The following is a 21,672-nucleotide window of genomic DNA, read 5'->3' as shown; positions in this document are numbered from 1 at the left end:
TGCTGTGAAAATACACAAGAAATGATAGTTCAGGAAAAGCCTACAGATTAAAAGATTCTAAAACAAAGGGAAAGAAGACTAGTGTAGTGACATTTGAAGTTGTATAATTGCACAGAGTGACCATAGGGTTTTTTCTTACAACATTTTAAAAGTTCATTCTGGTTCCACCAATGCTTCCAGTCAACTAAATCCAAGGACAAATGTTTGTGGTTGCTAGGACATGACTACTGCAAGTTTTACACCAAATACATATATGTAATACTTGTTCCTGTGCTCAAAAAATAAATCACCTGCTGAATTGTACTAATTTTTAAAACACTTTGAAAAGCTTTAAAAAGTCATCTTGTCATCTCTAACCCTACATAAATAGGGCTTATCTCTGAAGCAAAGCCACAGTGGTATTTGTTTTGCTCACTACATTGTAAAGGAAGAATGAATTTTTAATTTAGAAACATTATAGCAGAGAATTAGAACTGAAGGTAGAAGCAAGTGGCACTAGGACAAGAGGAAAAAAAGCATATGCAAGCCAAACTGCATATAATTCACATTTCTGTAGATTAAAAATGAGCAGGTGACAGAACAAACTATCAGTGTTTAGTGTCTTACGAAAGTTTCTCTTTTAGATCTTCCATACTAGAAATTATTTCCAGAGAAGAGGTATTACAGACCTAACAGAGGCAACGCATTTTGAGTTACTTCAGTTTCTTCCTAACATTAATGTGCCTTAACAAGCCTACTTTTAATACCTATTAATTATTTTATTTTTAGGTAGTCCTGTCTATCCATGGATTGTAATTATAGAAAAAAAATAAATTCACAACTATAACTGCCAGTGGGCTTGCAGTATGTGGTACTAAATTCACTCTGGAAATATTCCAGACTGGGGCAATAAGAGCTTGTGTTAGCACCAAAGCACTGAAGTAGCAAAGCTATGATAATGGTACTTCCATGCTGCAAGGAAGAGTAGCAATTACGTGTATATTAAATTGGAGTTTTCTTTTTAAATGCTGGCTTACAACAAAGCCAAAACTCTATACTTATTTTATACATATACTATATGCAATATTTCCTCATTAAATAGTAATTTTGAAAGACAGTTATCTTCTAAGAACTATAGTCACTGTTTTGTTATTATACAAAATAATACTAGTAATGAAAGACTAGCTAGCATTAGAATTGGCATGTTCTTACCAACTTTATTGTTTAGATAAAACAATTTAAACTTCCTTGTATTTGAACTAAACCACTGTGGTAAAAAACACACCAGAAGTTAAACCACTAGCAGGATGGACACACTTTATGTTGTTTCTAATTATTTCTAGAAGAATAAGATTCAAAACATATATTAAAAAGAAATAATAATTTTGCCTTATATGCAGGCTGCCAGAATGCCCCAGAACAAATAAAAAATCTGAAACAAATGACTAAAAAAAAACTCAACACAGTTTCCTGGGAAGGATATAGCAATAAGGTGGCTTCATAATTCATGTTTTAATAAATCTTTAATTGCTGTACATCCAGTATACTTCTGCAGTAAGGTAGAGCGCACCATAGTGTTACTGCAGCACATCCAGCAGTGGAAAAATGCCCATTACACTTATCAAGTGACAGTTCCTTTAACAATATACTTGCAAAAGGTAAGAGATTCATCAATATTGCCTTTTGAAATGCTCATTGGTTTTAATGTCAAGAGCCACCTGTCTGCAGTTGGAGTAAGATTTCAGAGGCTTCAGGACAATGAGCATTTTTCTAATGAGCTACTTTACTATTCAGTTGTTAAAACAGATTCAGACAGAAGATAAATATCTTTTCTACATAACTATGACTATAGCCTCACCTGCCATGATTACTGTTAAAAGGGATATGACAAACCATAAATTAAAGTAGCTGCATTTAAGGCTTAACAGTAAGGAAACCAACAGTTTAAAACTGGCTGGTTTAGCATGTTACTTACACCACCTTTTTACCTTTTTTTTTTCCCCCAGTTACATTCCTATCCAATTTTTTTCTTTTTTTCCTCTAGGCAAAGGTAAAAAACAAAACAACACTCAGCAATTGATGCAAACCACAGGTTCCTGCAGCAGCTCAAAAAACAGACCCAAGAGCCGCCTGGAGAACTTTCTTCCTCTTCGTGTCAGCTGCCCACAGCCTTCCCCACACTGGGGCTGGCGGCCAGGATGAGTGATGGTGTCGGTCTGACCAGACAACGGTAACCCTGGCAACTGCAACCTGCAATTCCTGCCTAACCATTGTGGGATTTATTGTGGCAGGGGCCAAAGAGGCCAAGAGTAAAATGAAGCAGAGAACTATGGTGTCTGACACATCTAGTACCACACACTTTAATCATAGCTGGCAGAAATTAATTCAGGAGGAATTTTTGCAAGGGCCCCCCATGCAGCATGTTTTTTTGTTGTTGCTATTGCTGCTGTTCTGGCCTAAGATAGTAGGTTTTTAAGGTTTTTTGACCTTCAGTATTTTTCCTTTTAGTTATTAGCTGTTAGGAACTTTATTGAAGTGACTAATAGACATCTCAAAACTGAGTGTTTATTAATCTGACAATATTAAGATCTTTTTTTCCTTTAGGGGAGAAAAATCTTACTTACAGTACGTATCTTCTCAAGCACATGCATTAGAAGGAAAACATAATATAGGATCAAATCCACTAGAAAGATTGTCTTTTCAAAGCCAGCATTGCCTAACTTATATGGCAAATAATGTTCCCTACAGAAACTTAGACTTGTAGTAAGCACAAGAAATGTAAATCAAAAAGGACGGGCTTTGTGCATGGAATTCAATCTCTGCATTCTACTGGTTAATAAAGGTATCTTTTAAAATTGAATTTTCAAACAGTTTGGGGTCCAGCACTTGATATCCTACAACAAATAGCAATCAATGAACTGTGATCTAACGAGCAAATGTAAGCAGCCAAAATCTATTTGCCTCAGACAAGCACTCACTAGGCTTCAGGAGCTTCTATACTAAGGTGCCATTGCTGATGCACTTAGACAAGTTAGTGTGCATGGGCATACAGATCACTGAAAACAACATATCCCCTTCTCAGAGGAGAAGGGCTTGTTGAACAACGACTTTTATTACCCCTGGGCATTTACAACAGCACCTTTATTTTAATAGTATTGTATAAAAATAAATGTTTATGTACACTGTGCTTTGAAAGATACCTTGCTTTAAAGTAGCCTATAGTGCTATTAACATTGTTTTTAGCATTAACTACTTCCTACTGAAATATTTATGTCAAGATACCTTTGCAGGTAACTCTTAATGGGAAAATCAGTTAAAATTATCCATTTTAACTAGTTCTAAGAGATTTCTTGGAAGCCTGCTAAGTGGGAAAGTAATGTGAAAAATAATTTATTTAATTACCTTTGAAACTCAAGTGTCTTTAGGCACAGAAAATAATGCACTGTCTCTTTTAAACAACCTATCGCTTTCCTTTACTTACATTTCCCATCTGTCAACAAGTGCTTGAAATTTTATTACACTGTCCTGTAGTTTATGCAGAGTTGGTATTATTTTACAGAGTTCTGTTAATGGACTGGATAAATGGTAATGCTATTTAAACTAGTCTCCTGCTCCAGCAAACACAGCTGCAACTGTACTACTATTTCTAGGCAAACATCTTGACCTGAACACGCAGTGCTCTCTCAACCCGTCCAAAGAGAAATTGGAGCAGACAGCAAAGGGAAAGCGTAGCCGGCCGCTGGCGGCAACCAACTGTGTCTAATCATAATTCATATACAGTGTACCCTCTTTCTTTTATATTACATTTAGGCTACACAACAAGCATATGTGCTTCTTCACCTGGCATCTCATTTATAGTCAAGGGTCAAATGGTAATTATTATTCACAGAAGCTCAATATAGTATGTTGAAAACTGGCAGTACACATTGTTTGATTAGCTGTTAAATGCCAAAAATAAATACTAAAACCAAAGCATACTATACATTTTATTGATCATGTTTAGAGAAGTTTAATTCTCCCCAGAAATATATTTATTTGTATGTAAATACATGGAAGAACATGCAATGATACATGTAAAAAACCAAATAATTTTATATACTTCATAGTCATCAAGCTCCACATTTGAAAGCTGACTGAGAACAGTTAACCAGCATCAATCCCTTTGTTGGCCTGACATTTTTTTAATTACAAATTCAGCATTAAGCAACTGTAGATTTTCAGTACCACTCATTTTCTTTTAAACATGAATACATTATAACCAGACATTCACTTTCATGGTCTGATCAACAATAACCCTTAGGCAGAGGAAATTTAATACTGTGAAGCCAGTGATCTCTTGCTTTCCACCAAACACACTGTGAGCAGTTGTGTGCTTTATGTCAAAGGACATTAGGCATTTCAGACTAGCATCTATCAAATATACAATTCTGAATTAAATATATTCAAGTATGATTTTGCCTGAAGTGTGCATCCATTTTTTGCCTGCAAATTACATCTCATTTCTATTTTATATGAATCTAGATAACAAGCATTACACTATAGATGGAATAATAAAATGAACATAAATCCCTTTAATTTTCCTTCCTGATAGAAGTAATATCTTTATCATGCCTGGTGGAAATAAAACACACTCAATTGTCAATATATAAACCCACATATAATATTGTACCACAGTAAAACATTTTTGTCAGAACAAAAGGCTTCAGGAGTTTTCTGGCCTAGTAATTTAACAACTCGCTACATCTACAGGGAAGCTCTGGAAACAAAGCATACATCCAAAGAAAACAAAAGAAACAAAAATACATACAACTAAATGTTTACACTAATAGAGTCATTTTCAGTTTACAACTTAATATTACTATGAGAGGGGAAAAAAGAATTATTATTTCACAATATTAAAACAGAAATAATCTCCTAAAATATACAAGCTTCATTATATCATTTGTTGTCAAGAGTATTTCCATATACTTGAGTGGAAACAAGTCAGAGGAACCCCACCTTCACTTATTTTTTTCCCCAAGCACACAACTCAACATAGTCAGCAATTTCAACAGCAAAAGTCTCACCTGAAGTCTAAAGAAATGTATCAAATTTATATCTACTCAAAATAGGGCTGCATCTGTACAAGCTTTTCAAAGCCTACTTAAGCATATCGTGTTATATCACTTCCATACCACCTTAGGGTAACTTAAAGGTACCTTAAAATTTATTTTGTTACAATAACTAATCGTGTAGAACAGAAATCAATCCCTTTTACTGCAACAGATATAAGTGGATTCTTAGAAAGGCCAATGGGTCAAAACATTAATTTCAAAATACTGCCAAGAGTGCAATATTATCAAGCCAAAGAACACAACCAAAGCAAATGCTCATTACTATATTTGATATAGTTTTTATTTAAGTTAAAATACTTGTTTTTTTTGATTCCCAGAGCTGAAGTTACTACCTTTGTTGTCTTTGTGAGGGAACACAGGAGAGACTTCTCCACAGACCTACCATTTGCTAACACAGTGATTTTTCTGGTCAAGTGCATACGGCCACGAAAACAAAACTTCAGAAAACCAAAGTACTTATAAAGCACGGTATCTCTGCGACAGAGTCTCTAGAGGCTTTTTTTTATCTTTCAAAACAGAAAGAACAACAAAAAAAATACAAACCAGAAGAAAAGCCAAAGTGTTCTTTCAGCAAAACTTCATTACAGAAGTGGGAATGGATGAAACAATATTTTGTTTCAAGCAACTACTGGTATCTAACCTAGATTAAATAAAATAATAAAATAATAATAATCTTGAAATCTTGCAAAGCACTCAAAGATAACACTCAGCTTAAACACCGCAACAATGTTCCTAGATGCATTTTAGCCCTGTCTGAGGCAAAAGTCAAAAGAGTTAATGCAAGACAGATCAATTCCAAATTTTCCAGAATACTTGTTATTGCATCAAGCCTACTTACAGCCTGTATAACTTCGGTGTCCCCAGAAAGAGCAGTTCAGAAAGCAACTGGAGGTTATTTCTGTTTAGGCGCCTTTAGAAAGAAAAAGAAAAAGTTGTGTTACATTAAAAGAGCCACAGCAATGCAATACAACCACTTTGAGCAGGCATCCCGTGCTGTAACAAGCTGATTTTAAAGACCAGAAAGGCTATGCAATGCTGGTCCATTAGCGGAGACATGGTCCAGCAATAAATTTACCATGGACTAATTACATTTTCTGCTTTCCCCAACAGACCATATTACCTATTTTATGAAAGATTTTTGAATCTCTGTAGTGTGACTTAATCACTAAGTCAGGAATCTATCATGCAACAACCAGAAAACTAAAAATAGAGATCAGCAGTGTAACTTCAATTCTCCACCAACTCTGAATTCCTCTTAGTATAATATAGCAGATAGATATTTTGTGACCATGAAAAGGTTTAAGGGAACATGTATCAGATGTACACACTAAGTTAAGTAATGAGGTCATGCATCTAAAGATCCATATAACACATTATTTAAATGTGTTTGCTTTTCACATTATTTAAACGTAGTGAAGGAGGCTGTTACAGAAAACCTGATCAAATAAAAGTCAGAAAAAAACAAGACATCCCAGCTTGTATTTGGCATTACAGGGTTGTTTTTTGTTTCCACGATGTTTTTTTCTATAGCCATAAAGATACATGAAAGGGAAGTTAAATTACAAAACCCAAACAATCAGTTGTGCACAAGACAGCACAAAATAAAACCTACAACTAGGATCTGGAAGGTACTCCATTTGTCTGCGAATTTTCTCACTGAGCATGCTGACCAAGGTCAAAACTGCCTAGTCTGAGGTGTTCAGAGTTCAAAGCCTACTGCGTTAGAGCCAGAAGCAACACAACTATCACTAGCCAAGACAAATATATCTATCCCATGTTCATGATTCTTTAAATATACAATGCACATTATTCCCTCTAATGTGTATAAGTGACAGGCCTGGAACATACAGTCATACCTGTCAAGAATTCAAATTCAAAACAGGTTTTTGGTGAGTTTCAAGCACTGCACCAGATATGCCATCTTCCATTTAAGTAATCCTACATACTGAAAAAGTTTTGTCCCATCAACCTGATCACAAATACCAGTTTGTAATACACAGTGCTTATCAATACAATAATTCATGGCATTCCTGGACACCAGACTGCATGGTATTATCTGATACTTATTTTATCCTTACAGTGGGTACATTACATATGTCAACAAACTGTTGCCAAAACGTTCCACAAGGTGAAATAAAGAGATAATTAAAGTTTTGCAAAACTAACTTTTAGAATTTCATAAAGACTCAAAATTTTTTTGCTCGTCTTCAGGCTGAATTTAAACTACTAAAGCCCCTTTAGCCTCACAGGGCTCATTTCATAAGCCCTGCTCCATCTAAACGTCTTTCCAATATAAGTTTTCCCATAAATTCCCACACACACACTCAAAACCCAGTTATAAGTAGCTGCATGGTATAGTCCACTTAATTATTGCTCCCTTAAAGTTTAATACAACTACTGATGAGGGAGATATAAACTGAAAAATATTCTTTATATAACCAAAGTTTGCTCCCACATTTAAAAAAATAAGCAATATAGCTTTTTGAGATCTAGATATCTGTAATTCTCATTTTTAGGTTCCTTTTTGTTAGTCAAGCACCGGAAATCCTAATTTCATGTGGAAGAAATTTAAATCACGCTTTACAAGATAAAGACAATTTAGAGTGAAAGAAATCCTGAAAAGGAAGCACTACAGTACTGGGATAAGATGGCTGAAGATGCAAGTTAAGGCACAGAAAAATAGGCTTAATCAAAGCAAAAGAAGAAAAAAAACCCCAAACAATAAAAATAAAAATAAACCTGTACTGTGATCTTGGAAGTCAGATTTCCAAATCAGTGGAAGTGAAGTTTTCAATATAAAAGAAAGAGCTATGAAGAAATTAATGACTACTGAAAGACTTGATTTAACATAGCTTAAAAGAAAACCTTACTGACATAAATAAGTGATGCATTTTAGTGTTTGTGGGTTGACTGCATTTTCAAACCAGATCATTTAAAACAGGCATTTTTCTAACTTCTAGTAAATTTATGTATAAAAGTATATACTAGGACCACAAAAAATGTAGTAGGAAGAAAACTGCTTCAAAGTTATATTTGTGATCAGAAAAGAATAATGTGAAAATAGAGTTCTTAGACACCAAACCTGGGCAAATGGTTAAATAAAAAAAGATATAAAGCTTATTCATCGCTTCTCTTTGCTAAATACTTAAGACTTAAACCTGAAAGTTCACAATTATGATCAAAAAACACATGGGAAAACATTCGGGGTAAAGACTTTGGGAAGTTAGTCTCTAATCAGAAGCTATTCAGGCCAAAAATTTCTGTTGATATTTAAGGACTGTATCAAGTTCTGATGCTAGAAAAAAATGGCAAGCTGTAACTGAAGGGGCAAAGAAAGTATGTGTATTTCTGCAGAAGTCCCATATAATTAAAAAAAAATAAAAATAAAAAAAGCACTGTAGTACAGAGTGTTAACTGGCTCTTCAGGAAGGCTGCCTTTCACTAAATCATAAAATGGTTTGGGTTGGAAGGGACCTTAAAAGATTATCTAGTTCAAACCTCACAGCTGTGGGCAGGGAACTCCTTCCACTACTCCAGGTTGCTCTAAGCCCCTTTCAACCTGGCCTTGAACACTGCCAAGGAAGAGGCAGTCACAGCTTCTCAGGATAACCTCTTCCAGTGCCTTACCACACTCATGGTAAGTAACTTCTTCCTAATACTTAAATCTAACCTCTTCCACTTTAAAACCATTCCCCCTTTTCCTACCCCTATGTGCCCTTGTAGAATGTCTTTCTCCAGATTTCTTGTAGGACCCTTTATGTACTGAACACTGTATTAAGGTCTCCTCTGAGTCTTTTCCAGGCTGAATAAGCCCAACTCTCTCAGCCTGTCTTAAGAGAGTTGCTCCAGTCCTCTGACCATCTTCATGGCCTCATATGGACCCACTCCAACGGATCAATGTCTTTTCTGTACTGACTGCAGAGCTGAACGCAGTAGTCCAGGTGGGGCCTCCTGAGAGCAGAAGCAGGGAACGATATACTTGAACTTGCTGGCCACACTCCTTTCAATGCAACATATTTTCAAAATGTAACAACAGTCTTACAAGGACATAATTAACATCACTTTAGGATAATTCACAAGCGGAATACTTGTGTTAGTACATAACTTCCTACACAAGCAGTTAATACCTCAGATCAGGAGTTGCTGTTATTACCTGCAGTTCTCATGGCCCACACAACTGAGCATACTGTTAACATACTGATGCATGTGCTGCTGTACAGACTTTAAAAATCTAAGTTACAGACAATAAATCAAATTCATGGATTAAAGTAACAACAAACAGCACTACCCTCTTGACTCAACAGTTTCTACCAAGTGTGCCTGGAACTTAGAAATACTGTTTCGATGTACGTTTTTACTTTGCCTTTCACAAAACGAAAGCATTTGCTATTTGAGTGAATTGAGGAAATATACAAGTTAAATAAATTACTGATCTTTAAGGAATGTTGTATTCATAGCTTCTACTTCAAATGATTCCATCCCACTTCAAGTTGTTTTTTTTAGAACTAAGCTTTTCTATGAAAAAATCTGACCATTACTTATTGCCTGTGCCCAAGAATATCAAACATTGCCAGTTTTCAAGAAGGAAATTATGGGAAATACATCCTTTATCATACTTCAGAAAGAGGCTTCAGCTATTCTTTACATCTATCAGGTTAGAACAGATGTTTTCAAAGGGGTCAACTTGCTGTCCTTAAGTTTTCTACAAGATTTTATGAACTGAACTTCACTGAAATGAACTTTGAGATTATAATAGATAGTTCTGTTTAAAAAAGTGCTATGAATTCACACACAAGTGAAGGAATTAAAAAGGACTCAGGGCTTATCTGGAATACACAGACTAGTATCCAAGCACACAACAACTTCCAGTTCAACAGTCATTAAGAGTTCTCAATCTTTGAGACAGAATCACACTAGGAGTTCAGAAAACACATTCCTATTTTAAAACAATTCACCAGCATGCATGGTTCTCCAATAATTCCACTTTTTCAGGTGACCTCATGCTTAATTCTGTCTGAAATAGCAATACCTATCCAGAACACACAGACATAATGGAACAAGTGTGAGAAAAGCATGATCCCCTTTCTCCCCAGAGCTGAAACCAGAGGTAAGCACAGATGGATTCATAACTACATACTGCAAAGAACCACAGTTACTGCAGTGTAAAAACAACCAGAAACACTCCACATTTTCTTTCAATGTGTGCTGGCAGAGACCTCATCACAGCTACCTAGCAGGCAGCATTTCCCCCAGAACACCCTAAGAAGAGAAATTTTGGTTTCATCAACTGAACTGCTCTCCAGACCTGACATGAAGCTCAAGGTGAAGCACTGAGGAACAGTGATGAGCAATTCCATACTGCTACCATTCAGTTTCCAGACTGAGCTAGAAAAATCTGTATTCCTCAAGCAATGGCAGATTGCTCAGAAGAGATGAAGTGTTAGTGGTGTAAGCAACAAAAAAGTGTATTGGACAATCTCTTAACACTGCCATACCTTGAACTGCAAAGTCCCTTGGTTACAGCCAGAAACATCATATCACTCTTTCAGTTTAAGAAAGCTGAGGCACAGTTGCAAGTACACATAGCTTTCTTCTGTTCCCAAATGAATCCTTAGGAAAAACATTGGGCAAATTGACATACTGGCACAGGTAAATTTTTGAGCTCTTCATGATGAATTTAAGCAAATTCCACATACTACCTAAAGTACACAAAGCATTTAAACTACTTCAGCTTAAAGCTCCCAGAGCTCAGTCTTCTAAACACAGTGAAGACTAGAAAAGCACCTTCAAAGTGAAGTGATACAAGCAGTATACAGAATGATCATTTAAGAACGAGGAAGGAAAATCTTAACAGATGACAGGTGAAATTACTTCTCAAGTTAAGAGACGTTCCAAGGAAATTATAAATCTTTAATTAGAAAGAGCCTATCCCATTGGGTCATAACGACTCAGAGCCTTCCAAAACTCTAAATACAAGGCAGAGATGCATTTCATTCTACCACCATTGCTTCAGGAAGGAGGATAGAAGGCTTCCAAACTCACACAAAGTTAATGTTAGCTTAAGTCATTATTTTTCATTCCTCCTTTGAAGTTAGCTGAAAGTAGTGTAAATACCCTATCTGCACATACAAACGCAGCACTGCATAGCTTAGAATCTTACTCTCCAAAAGGAGCACATCCACACCCACTGTTTGTCAGCAGAGGACATTACTATCACACCCATTTAAAAATACCATATAACACCTTTTCACTGAAGCTCATTTGCAAACTATGCATAAATGTTAAAAGCACACATTTTAATTATATTTCAATTTTAAATTAAAGGACATGCCATTAAACAACCTGGCCATGCCATCAATCCATTCTGACATCTCTCCCAAGTTGTCATACCACAATCACTGTGACCCAGCATCACTCACTCATGGGGGGCGAAAAGAGGAAAAAGAAAATCGTGTGTTCATGCAACAGAAAAAGAAAATCATAACAGTGCTCATGCAACAGTACATCTACTCACAAGGACAGAGCCTACCAGACTCCTGAAGTAGTTCCAACAGGTTACAAGGATATGCATTAGCTGGGAAGGTCTAATACCAGTTCAGGCTTTATGAGCTCAGGATATACAGAATCAACCTATAAAATTACCCAAGTGTCTTAACAAAGAAAGCTAGCACACAGCACCTGAATCATTCTATGAACTGGTTTAACCATGAAGACATAAAAACCTGACCCTAGATATATAGGGTCAGAATAATAGATATCAGAATAAGAGATGCCGATTTCCTCAGAGAGCTTTACGCAGAGCTTGACGTACACTTATGTTTGCAAGGAAGGCAAGCCTTATCGCTCTTCTATACAAAAATGTGCTGCTGTTTCTGCCAGAGGCAAAGAACACCTGCCCATCCATGTCCAAAGCCACAATCTACTGAACCTCAACACATTTGGCAAATGCTGTCTGTGAATGTTATTTGCATGAACACATCATCAAGTGAGAAGGCCTAAGAATCAAGAGCTAAGCAAAAGATCATGACAGGTTTTCCATTAAGAATTCTCTGCAAAGACCTTCTTGTCCCTAGTCAAACTACTCATAATCTCACTAAATCTAGCAATATCAAGTTAACTGACCACATGAATAAGAAGTGGAATCTGAGAAGTCAGGGCTGATCTTGCAGCATTTGGACACCTAAGTCAAAATTTTCTCGAGGTCAAGAACCACTTAATTGAGGCTCTGTTTTCCAGGCTAAACAGTGACTAACAAAGATATCTAAGTTTCAATATAACATGAAATACCAAATTAGATGTTTAATAAAAGCAAAAAAAAGTTCTGCAAGGAGGAAGAACATAGATACTACTACAATACTACAAATTCAAATTCTTACTTGTGTAGGAAGTGACAAAAGTTACTTTGCAAACTGTAGTACTACACTGTACTAATGTACACAACTTAAACCCTAACATATTTTGTCCTTCATTTTCTTTTCATATGGCACTGATGTCAAGTCCAGAATTATCACATTCCTCCCCTACTCCAATCAATTCTCCATACATTATGCAGAACACTACTTTGCACAGAAAAATCGTGAGTCTATACTCACTTCACTTCTTTTTCCAACTAGAACAAAGCTCTTTGTGTAGTTGGGGTTTGGCTTTTTTTGTTTTTACTACAAAAAAAGAGAAAAACCTATGGTTATTTTCTGGAAGTTCCTGTCTTCCTTGTTGTTTCAAGAGAAAAAATATATCTATAAATAGCTGGTTATTACTTATTAATTTTGCCTATGGCACTAAAAAAAAGTGTGAAAAGAAAGGAAAAACCCAGGAAACTAGAGGCTGGGTAACCTCGCCTCAATGCCTGGGAACGTGATAGAGGAAAACAGAAGCTATTTCTAGGCACAGAAAGGACGAGATGATGACCGGGAGTAGTCAGCATGGATTTACAACTGGGAAGATAATGCCTGACCAGCCTGCTAGCCTGCTACATAAGTAACTTGGCAGATGAAAGGAAGGCAGTGGATGTTATCTATCTTGATTTCAGTAAAGCTTCTGACACCGTCTCTCATAACAGTTGTCCTCATAGGTAAATTGAGTAAGTAAAGGCTACAAAAGCAGATGGTGAGGTGGACTGAAAAATTGTCTGAAGTGCCAAGTTCAAAGGGCTGTGATCAGTGGCACAAAGTCCAGGTGGAGAACAGTCACTAGTGATATAACCCAGGGGTTAGTACCAGAGCCAGTACTATTCAACATCTTCATCCACAGCCTGGAAGATGGGACAGAGTACACCCTCACCACATATGCAAAAGATACAAACCTATGAGTGATGCAACAGGTATGCATGCTGCCATTCAGAGGAACCTGGTCAAAAAAAGAAACTCATGAAGGTCAAAAGGAAAATGCAAAGTGCTGCACCTAAGGAGGAACAACCCATTACACCAGCATATACTGAAGAACAAGCTGAAAATCAGAGAAAGGTCTGGGGTTCTGGTGAACAAGATTAAACTGGCGCCAGCAATATGCCCTTGACGCAAAGGCCAACAGCATCCTGGGCTGTATTAGGAAGAGCACTGCCAGCAGGTCAAGGTAGGTGATCCTTCGCCTCTACTCAGCACTGGTGAGACATGTAAAGAGCTGTGCCCAGTGCTGGGCTTCCCACTACAAGACAGACATGGACATACTGGACAAGTCCAGAGAAGGGCCATGAAGATGATTAAGCAGATAGAAACACCTGCCACAGAGGGAGAGTTTGAGAGAGCTGGGACTGTTCAGCCTGAGGAGGCAAAGGCTCAGAGGAATCTCAGTGTGTATAAATATATCATGTGTATAAGTGATGCATCTAGTTCACAAGTAAGGAAGACCAAGCCACGCATTCTCAGAGGTGAGCAGTGAAAGGACAAGAGGCAACAGGCACAAATCAAAATACAGGAAATTACATTTAAACATGAAAGTGTTTGACCGTGAGGGTTGTCAAACACTGGAATAGGTTGCCCAGAAAGGCTTTTGATTCTTCATCACTAGAGACATTCAAAACCCATCTGGAAATAGCCCTTAGCCATCTGCTCTCGTCGACTATGCATGGGACTATCTATAGAGGCTACTTCAAACCTCCACAATCCTGTGAGGCTAATCCATTGGATTTTATTCTATAAAGTGTACCACAAAGAAGGAAACACAAGTTACAAAACCTCCATAAAGAAAGAGGATCACATACCAGACAAAGCAAAGCTGATGTCTGACAATACCTAGAATTACTTCCGAAGGAAAAAAAAAACAACAAACTAAACAGGCAAAAAAAGAGGGGAGGGGAAGTTGAACCATTAAATGGAATTTATCTAGATTTTGGACAGATTTCTTTTAAAAAGGCAAGAAGAGCCTGCAGATAGTCCAGATAGGCTTATAACTGTCTTTCTGGCACTGAATTACCACAGTAAGTCTTCATTTCAGCATTTTTCTGTAGCACCTGTATAGGCATCCTGCCAAACGGAAAACAGAAAAGCTGGTATGTCTTGCAGAAAACTTAAGGAAAACTTTGCCACATTGTATTTGACTATCAGTCCAGACTATTATTAAAGACAAGCCAGCACAATGCACTACCTACTATGAAGGAAAGCATTTCTTCTGATGAAGTTTCAAACAATCTTCATAATAAGTGAGGTAATATAAGAGTATGAGTCACTGAAGTGGCAGCCATGCAGCCAGATCCCTCATACATTTTGGAGTTTAACTGCAAAATTCCAGATAGAACTGTGGCTTCTGCAGTCAAAATAAGGAGTGCCTTAAAAATTCTTTCAAATATGTTATATTAAAATGCAATGACAGCTCAGTCTTCACCTGTGGCCATCTAACATTAAACCTGTTTTGTTGGGGTTTTTTTTATAGGTTTTGGTTTTTGTTTGTTTTTTTTTTTTTCTTAATATTGCACTGGCTCTGCAAGAGATAAATATGACTTTTACAGAGTAAAACTAACATGCGGCTGTAGTTGTAAGCTTTAACATCAGTGCTCTACAGCATCAGTTTAAAATAGTTTCTGAACACAAACGCTATTTGAAATAAAAACATTACAACAGTTGTGTAGAATCAGACTTGGTTTCAGTGTTTTGCAACAGTGCAAATTACCCATTTCAGAGGGAGCAAGAAAGAGGAGCATCCAGCAAACAGTGTCACAAAGGATGAGCATAAAACAGATGTGGGAAAAATAAACAGCCTTCCTGCCCTGGAATTTGTAAAAAGGTCTGCAAAGAGCAAACAGGACTTCTCACTGCAGTTTGACTTCTAGACCTACAAAGGGAGTCCCATGAGAAAAGACACTCAGATGAATGAAACATACTAAAAATAATACCAGACATGTACAAGGCTTTTAAAAGAACATTGTTCATTGTTTTATCAAATATTTCATAGTATTCTTGAAAGTGTAGCTACAATCTGATTTTAAAAATTCTGTAGAACACTGCATCTTTTTAAACAGTGTCTTCAAAGACAGCCTTTTCCTATTTCTGATTTAACAGACATTTTCAGAGAAGATATTTGAAGTTGCTTTGACAGAAGTCTGCTAATACAGAATAAATACTGTAGTTTGTTTTGGGTTTGTTGTTTGTTTTTTTTTTTTTATTTAAACTATAAATACAGGTATTCCTGTACAATTCATGTAAGATGGTCTCACATTCCTCCAGTAAGTGATTAGCACTGCAGGCTTTGTGGTCTCCTTACTCCAAGGAGAGGAATGTGCTATGCATTGCCCTTAAACTATGTAGGATTAGTGAAGAGAAGGATTTTTCACATCCATGATTAACAAGGAATAACTGTTCTCCCCTTCAGGGCTGTTCAAAACCATATTCTCTACCTCATTATTATTCTGCTACCTATCACACACACATGAAGGTATTAACCCTTCAAATGCTCATACATTTAGACAGAAGTCAGGTGATTAGGTATTAATGCTTTTTGGAGGAGAAAAATCAAAACATCAAGCAGCCTTAAAAAACAAGCACATGTATTAGCACCTCAGGTGTTTGGTTGGCAGTCCAAACTATCCTTTCTGATTGCAGTAGTCAGAAACTGTTCAGAACATACCTCAACTGAAAAATAATAACTCTCAGGCTTCAGTAACGAACTTGCACACCAAAACAAAGACCAGGACTCAGTGAGAAAAGAAACTGGAAACTAACTTCTAGCTAAAGAGGTACAATTTCATTTTAAGAGTTCAGTACAACCTTCATACTATATAATATAAGGTCTTACTGCTAAAAGAGCTGTTTTCATTGAGAGTTCATACAGTCAAGCACAACTAGATGAAACTCTGTCCATTTATTGGCTGTTCTTTCGGATATGATTGTGATACAAATGGTTCCTGGAACAGTAGTAGTGACTCCACTGCTAATATAGCATTTTTTTACCAGGGTCCTAAAATTAAACAATAACCTTTAAACTTCACACTCAAGCATATGTAAATTGAAGGGAAAAAAAAAACTACACCAAAACCCCAAGTTTTGTTTCAGCTAAAACTGCATCATAAAAGTAGACAACATTTGGCATTTTTTTCAGAAGTCCCTGCTCCTGAACCTTGATCATGTAACTCTGTAGAATTGAAATCTGGGGGTTTCAATATTTCTTTTCTGCAACTGAAATATCCGAAATTCAAAATCAGAAAGAAAATTTCAGAACAAAATTATTCTGGGATAAATTTATTGATTCAGCTCACATTTAAAGACTCATGGAAAATCCTGCTGTTCCTCTTTTTAAAGGTACTATTTTCCTATTTGGAAGTTACGTTATGGATAGAGGTAGTTAAATAATTGGAATAAAACTGCAATCTCATGCCACACATCTATACGCAACAAAAAGTTAACAAACAGATTTATTTTAATCTCTGGAAAGCATGTTTTATCCTAGATGGAACATTTTATTTCTTAGTCCATCCTGCTAAGCATGTCTTTGTAAGGTGAGATTCCCTGTAAAACACTGTACGTTCAGAGATCGTGGTTTCGGTTTTACAATTTCAAAGCAAGCTTAATGGTTTAACATATTTATCAGACTAGGTTATAACCAAACAGATGACTCTGACCATGCAGTATGTGAAATGCAGCTAAAACCCACTTTATTATACTGAACCCCATTTAATATCTTTGACAAGATTGACTCCTATGTATTGAAATTATAATTAAGTTCTTGCTACAGAAGCTGCAAGCATAGCAGTTTTGCATGCAGGTTTATAACCAGAAAAGTAATCTAAGTAGTACCTCCATTTGTTTACCAAAAAACACCAAAAATAAAAACAGCAACAAAACAAAACCTTCCCTTGAAACTATGTAATTGAAATATACATTTCCATCTGTGCAGGCACATCTGTAAGTTTCAAACTGTTCATCAGCAGCACAAGCAAAAACTTAAGTAATTTTCTGTACTCAAACACTTGTAAGTACACTCTAAGTAAACATACTCTTCATCTTAAGCTCTGATAACTCATTATAATGTATTTGTGGAGATGGAGCCCCAATAAACAGCAAGTACAGACAATCCCTCCATTTTTAGAGCTGTGTTGTAGAAGTTAAAAAAAAATGAACTGTAACATTTAATTCTTGAAATACTTCTTGATCCATCATTCAGTGATACATTGTAAGAAACATGAAAATACAACAAAGATAGCTTTCAATTTAAAACCTATTTTAAGTACCAACTTGATGTTCAGCCCTTACAGCCTTCTTCTCTTGAACACAGGATTTCAGCTTACACACCATGTACCTCAAGAAGGGGGCTGGCTTTTAGGGAAGTGGGGGGTGCGTGTGTGTGCATAAATATTTAGGTCAAACACTAACTCAGAGGTTGTTCTAGAGCATGAGAGAGTAACATTTTACTTCCACACTAATTTTCAACAGAAATGGTTTTCATGGTATTTGGGTTTTGGTTTGGGTTTTTTTGTTTATGGGGTTTGGGGATTTTTTTAGGTCTGTACAGATAACTCTTTAGAACTATTATGATAATCAATAGACATATGATAATAAATAGACATTTCAGAAATAAACTTTTAATGCAAATATTGGAAGTGATGGGCTTAGCCTGGAAACTTATTAGGCCACACAAGTAACCTTTCTCACAAGAGTAATCAGTGGGACTACTCATGCAAACCAAGTTATTCACATGGTAAATATCTACAGAATCAGACTCCAAATTAGCATTTTAGGGGCATACTGCTACCTCAATGGATTATTCACAAATACAGGAAGAAAAATGCGGGTAGTTTTCAAATGACTGCTATAAACTCTTCCTATTTTGATAGCTTTAGGACGTTTAAGCATAGTCTTAGCATAACAGCTGACATGTCAACTAGACTAGAAAAATTACTAGGAAAAATTATAATAAAAAACATACCTATCAGGAAAAAAAATTCTTAAATTAAAAGGTAACTGCACTGCTGTGTAAACAAGTGAGTAGTATACTTATCTCAAAACCTGAACTACATTGTATTCCTGGAGTACAAAGGATTGTAAGGAAATTTTAGACTTAAGTAGCTTATAATGGAACTGGTTCAACAGTCTACAGCAGCTGTCTTCAAATATTATACGTCCCTTCAGATGACAATAGCCTGTAAAAACACCGAGATACTTCACTGGGAACACTTGCAGCAATACCACAGAAGGTGCTGGTCTCAGGTATAACAACTCTGGAACATAAATTTTAAAGTTGTGTCTAATAACTGTTAGTTTTCAGAAAGTTGAGATTTTCACTTTATTTTCCTCTTGTTTTCTTAAGAGGCTATTTCAAACCATTATAAACATCACACTCAAGGTGACAGCTTTATAAAGAAAAAAGAAACAAGCTTTCAATTTCACATTCACATAAGGAATCATTTCAAAAGGTTTTGTCTCCCATAATAAGCAGTGGTTTCCAGAATTCTAAAATGTGGAGCAAATTCTCCATACCTTGACTTTTTACGGCATTTGTTATGAAACATACAGAAACCCTCCAGTGATACATGAACGTTGTCTACATAAGAGAGGTTCAGAAAATGTAACAGGCCAAATCCTAATCCTTTCTTTATGGGACCTGCCATGCACTGAAGGGCCATATACTCTTTAAAGGCCTATCCATAGAACCATGGGGTCATCATGCAGGTTACTAGTCAATATAGAAAGCACTGCAGATGCTAAATGCAGGACAGACAAGATCATAATTAATCCAAGAATTTTTGACACTGTTTCAGGATGTACACAAAGGCTGATTGAAAAAATAGGCTGTATGTACTGAAATTCCGAGAACGTTGTTTCAGCATACAGAGCATTTATACAACACAGACCACGTGACTCGGCTATTCCAGATACAGGCTGTGAAGAAAGCTATATTCATGGCAGGCTTCCTAGCTCAGGCAGTGTTGCACCAAATTGGTTTGGACTGGAGCTAGTACCCTTTAAAATCTGAGCCTTCACACAAGATTATACCCAAGTGAACACTGAAATATATACTGAAGTATATAAGTACATAAGACTTTCCAGAGAAGTATCCAACTTAAAGTCCTATAGCAAAATCACCTTCAGCTTCACCAGTGTCTGTCCAGCAACTGAACTTTCCACAAACCCAAAACTTATCTGCTTAAGTTGCTACTTTTAATCGTGTTTATGCTCCCAGTTCTTATGTAGCAAGCACTACTACACAATCATTTATTGCTAACTGAATATTTTTACTTTAAAATTGCAGCAAGGCTGCTGTAGCAACAGCCACTTGTTACAGCAGTATTTATTGTGGTTTTGGTTTCCACTGCACTTCTACAATTACACTGGTGTGACATAAATACCAGTTATGCGGCATATTACATCTAAATAGCTTTATGTCCTATTACATATATCGAGTATAGTAGAGATTTGTTGTTCCTTTACTAAGCTATAGGAAAAGCATTACTGTCTACTTGAGATATACAGAGATTTCACCAAATAATGTCTTTAAGTTGCCTGTTGAAGAGAAGGTTGAGAGTTTCTTGAGATTAATTTTGCAAAATGCCACAGGTCTTCACTTGCCTTAAAATGGGTTGAGGATACACACAGTTTTGAATTATCAGATCTACAAATGAGTATTCATGATAACTGATCCAACCAAACAGTTCCTTGGAAATTAGAGTAAATGATCTAAAAAGAAATTATTTTGTAATGGGAATTCCAGTTCAGAAACAAACAAAAAAAAAATTTAAAGCACCACTTACCTAAAGAGATGAATTATTTTTCCCCCAAAGGGAAACTACTGTGAAAGTCTGTTCTTCATATTAAAGAGTACTGAACTACAGAAAGCATGTTTTAAAACTGAGCCTGTACACACTAGCATAAGATAATCCATCATAAGAAATATTACATGTAAACAACCTTATAAACTAAATCAAGTTCATTTAAACTGCAGTAAGGTGCACTTACACCTGGCATGTTAAGAGGACTGCATCAGGTATTTCACAGTTGTTTTGCACATTGCATTTACAGCAGAAATGTGACATCTACACTTAAACATTTTAAAAACCTGAAAAGCTTTAAAGTGCTCACTGTTTAATGTATAAAAGAAAACACTTGAGGGAAGTATCCACAAGTTTCCCAAGAAATCATTTCTAATTCGGAATCCCAAGGAGATGAATTGGCTGTCAGATAACAATGTGCCCTCATCAGATGGACTTGGCAGTTGTAAACAGGAGGAATTTTCTCAGCTTTTCCTCACAAATATGAAATATTTGTTCTCTGCCAACAGCTGGGGCAGTTTAAAGACACCCTGCATATATATTCAAATTACAAGTCACCCACACACCTAACAATGACTGAATTTCAGCAACTTAAAGAAACTCTAACAATAACTGGAACAGATGCAAAATAATTCCAAAGACAAAACAATCTAACTTTGTCAATCTAAACGACTAAAAACTTTGAAATGTCATAGCTTGCCTGCTGAAGAGTGAACAAAAATAACTCACAAAAGTAGACACAATTATCAGAATTTCTCTTCAGAACTAGTGTCTATGTAACTGGAAAATATCTGTTGTTTTCCAAAGACTTTATGAATTTATCAAGAGAAAAATAATTAAAAAGAAAACAATGGAAAATGTGAACATAGACAAGTTTCAACTACCAGCGCTCTTTTGTTCTGTAGTATTGCAATTCCGTACTTCAGAAATCTTGTATTAAATGCCTTGAAATTATGACACAACTTATTAACGATATTTAAAAAAATTATTTTAAATCACATAGCAGGATCTTGCTTCTAGATAACCAAGAAATAAAGTTGACTACATACTGGTTTAAAACTTGGCAAGTATTGGGTATCTCGGTGTCAAGCCACATTCACAATGAAGGCAAGGATCTTTTAAAATTTATTAATGTTTCATATATGTGTACTTCTGCAATATGATCTACACTACTGGTTAATTTTTTAGCTATAAACCTAATTTAGGGATGTGTGTATATTATTCCAATACATCTCTCAGCGGGAGAAGATATACTAAAACTCTATTCTTTGTACAAAATCTAAAACACATTGTAAAAAAGCATTGCATTAAGTACTTTAATACAACTTTGAAAAAAATCTGACTACGCATTTCTAAGAGCCATCGATTTCATTAAAATTTATTCAA

At 36.1% G+C, this 21,672-nt stretch overlaps 1 protein-coding gene across 7 annotated transcripts in view; it reads right to left on the bottom strand.

Moving 5' to 3' along the window:
• SLIT2 (slit guidance ligand 2) overlaps positions 1 to 21,672 on the bottom strand; it is a 264,821-nt gene that overhangs the window by 237,482 nt on the left and 5,667 nt on the right. For all 7 annotated transcript variants that reach the window (XM_062636475.1, XM_062636477.1, XM_062636476.1 and 4 more), the window contains exon 4: positions 5,932 to 6,003. In XM_062636475.1, the coding sequence (XP_062492459.1) occupies positions 5,932 to 6,003 (72 nt within the window). The remainder of the gene's footprint in view (positions 1 to 5,931; positions 6,004 to 21,672) is intronic.

This window comes from Pezoporus occidentalis, unplaced genomic scaffold (genome assembly GCF_034315485.1).
Source record: "Pezoporus occidentalis ecotype Australia unplaced genomic scaffold, CSIRO_AGI_Poc_V1 ctg48, whole genome shotgun sequence".
NCBI classification, from domain to species: Eukaryota; Metazoa; Chordata; class Aves; order Psittaciformes; family Psittacidae; genus Pezoporus; species Pezoporus occidentalis.
This window is presented reverse-complemented; position numbering and strand designations above follow the sequence as displayed.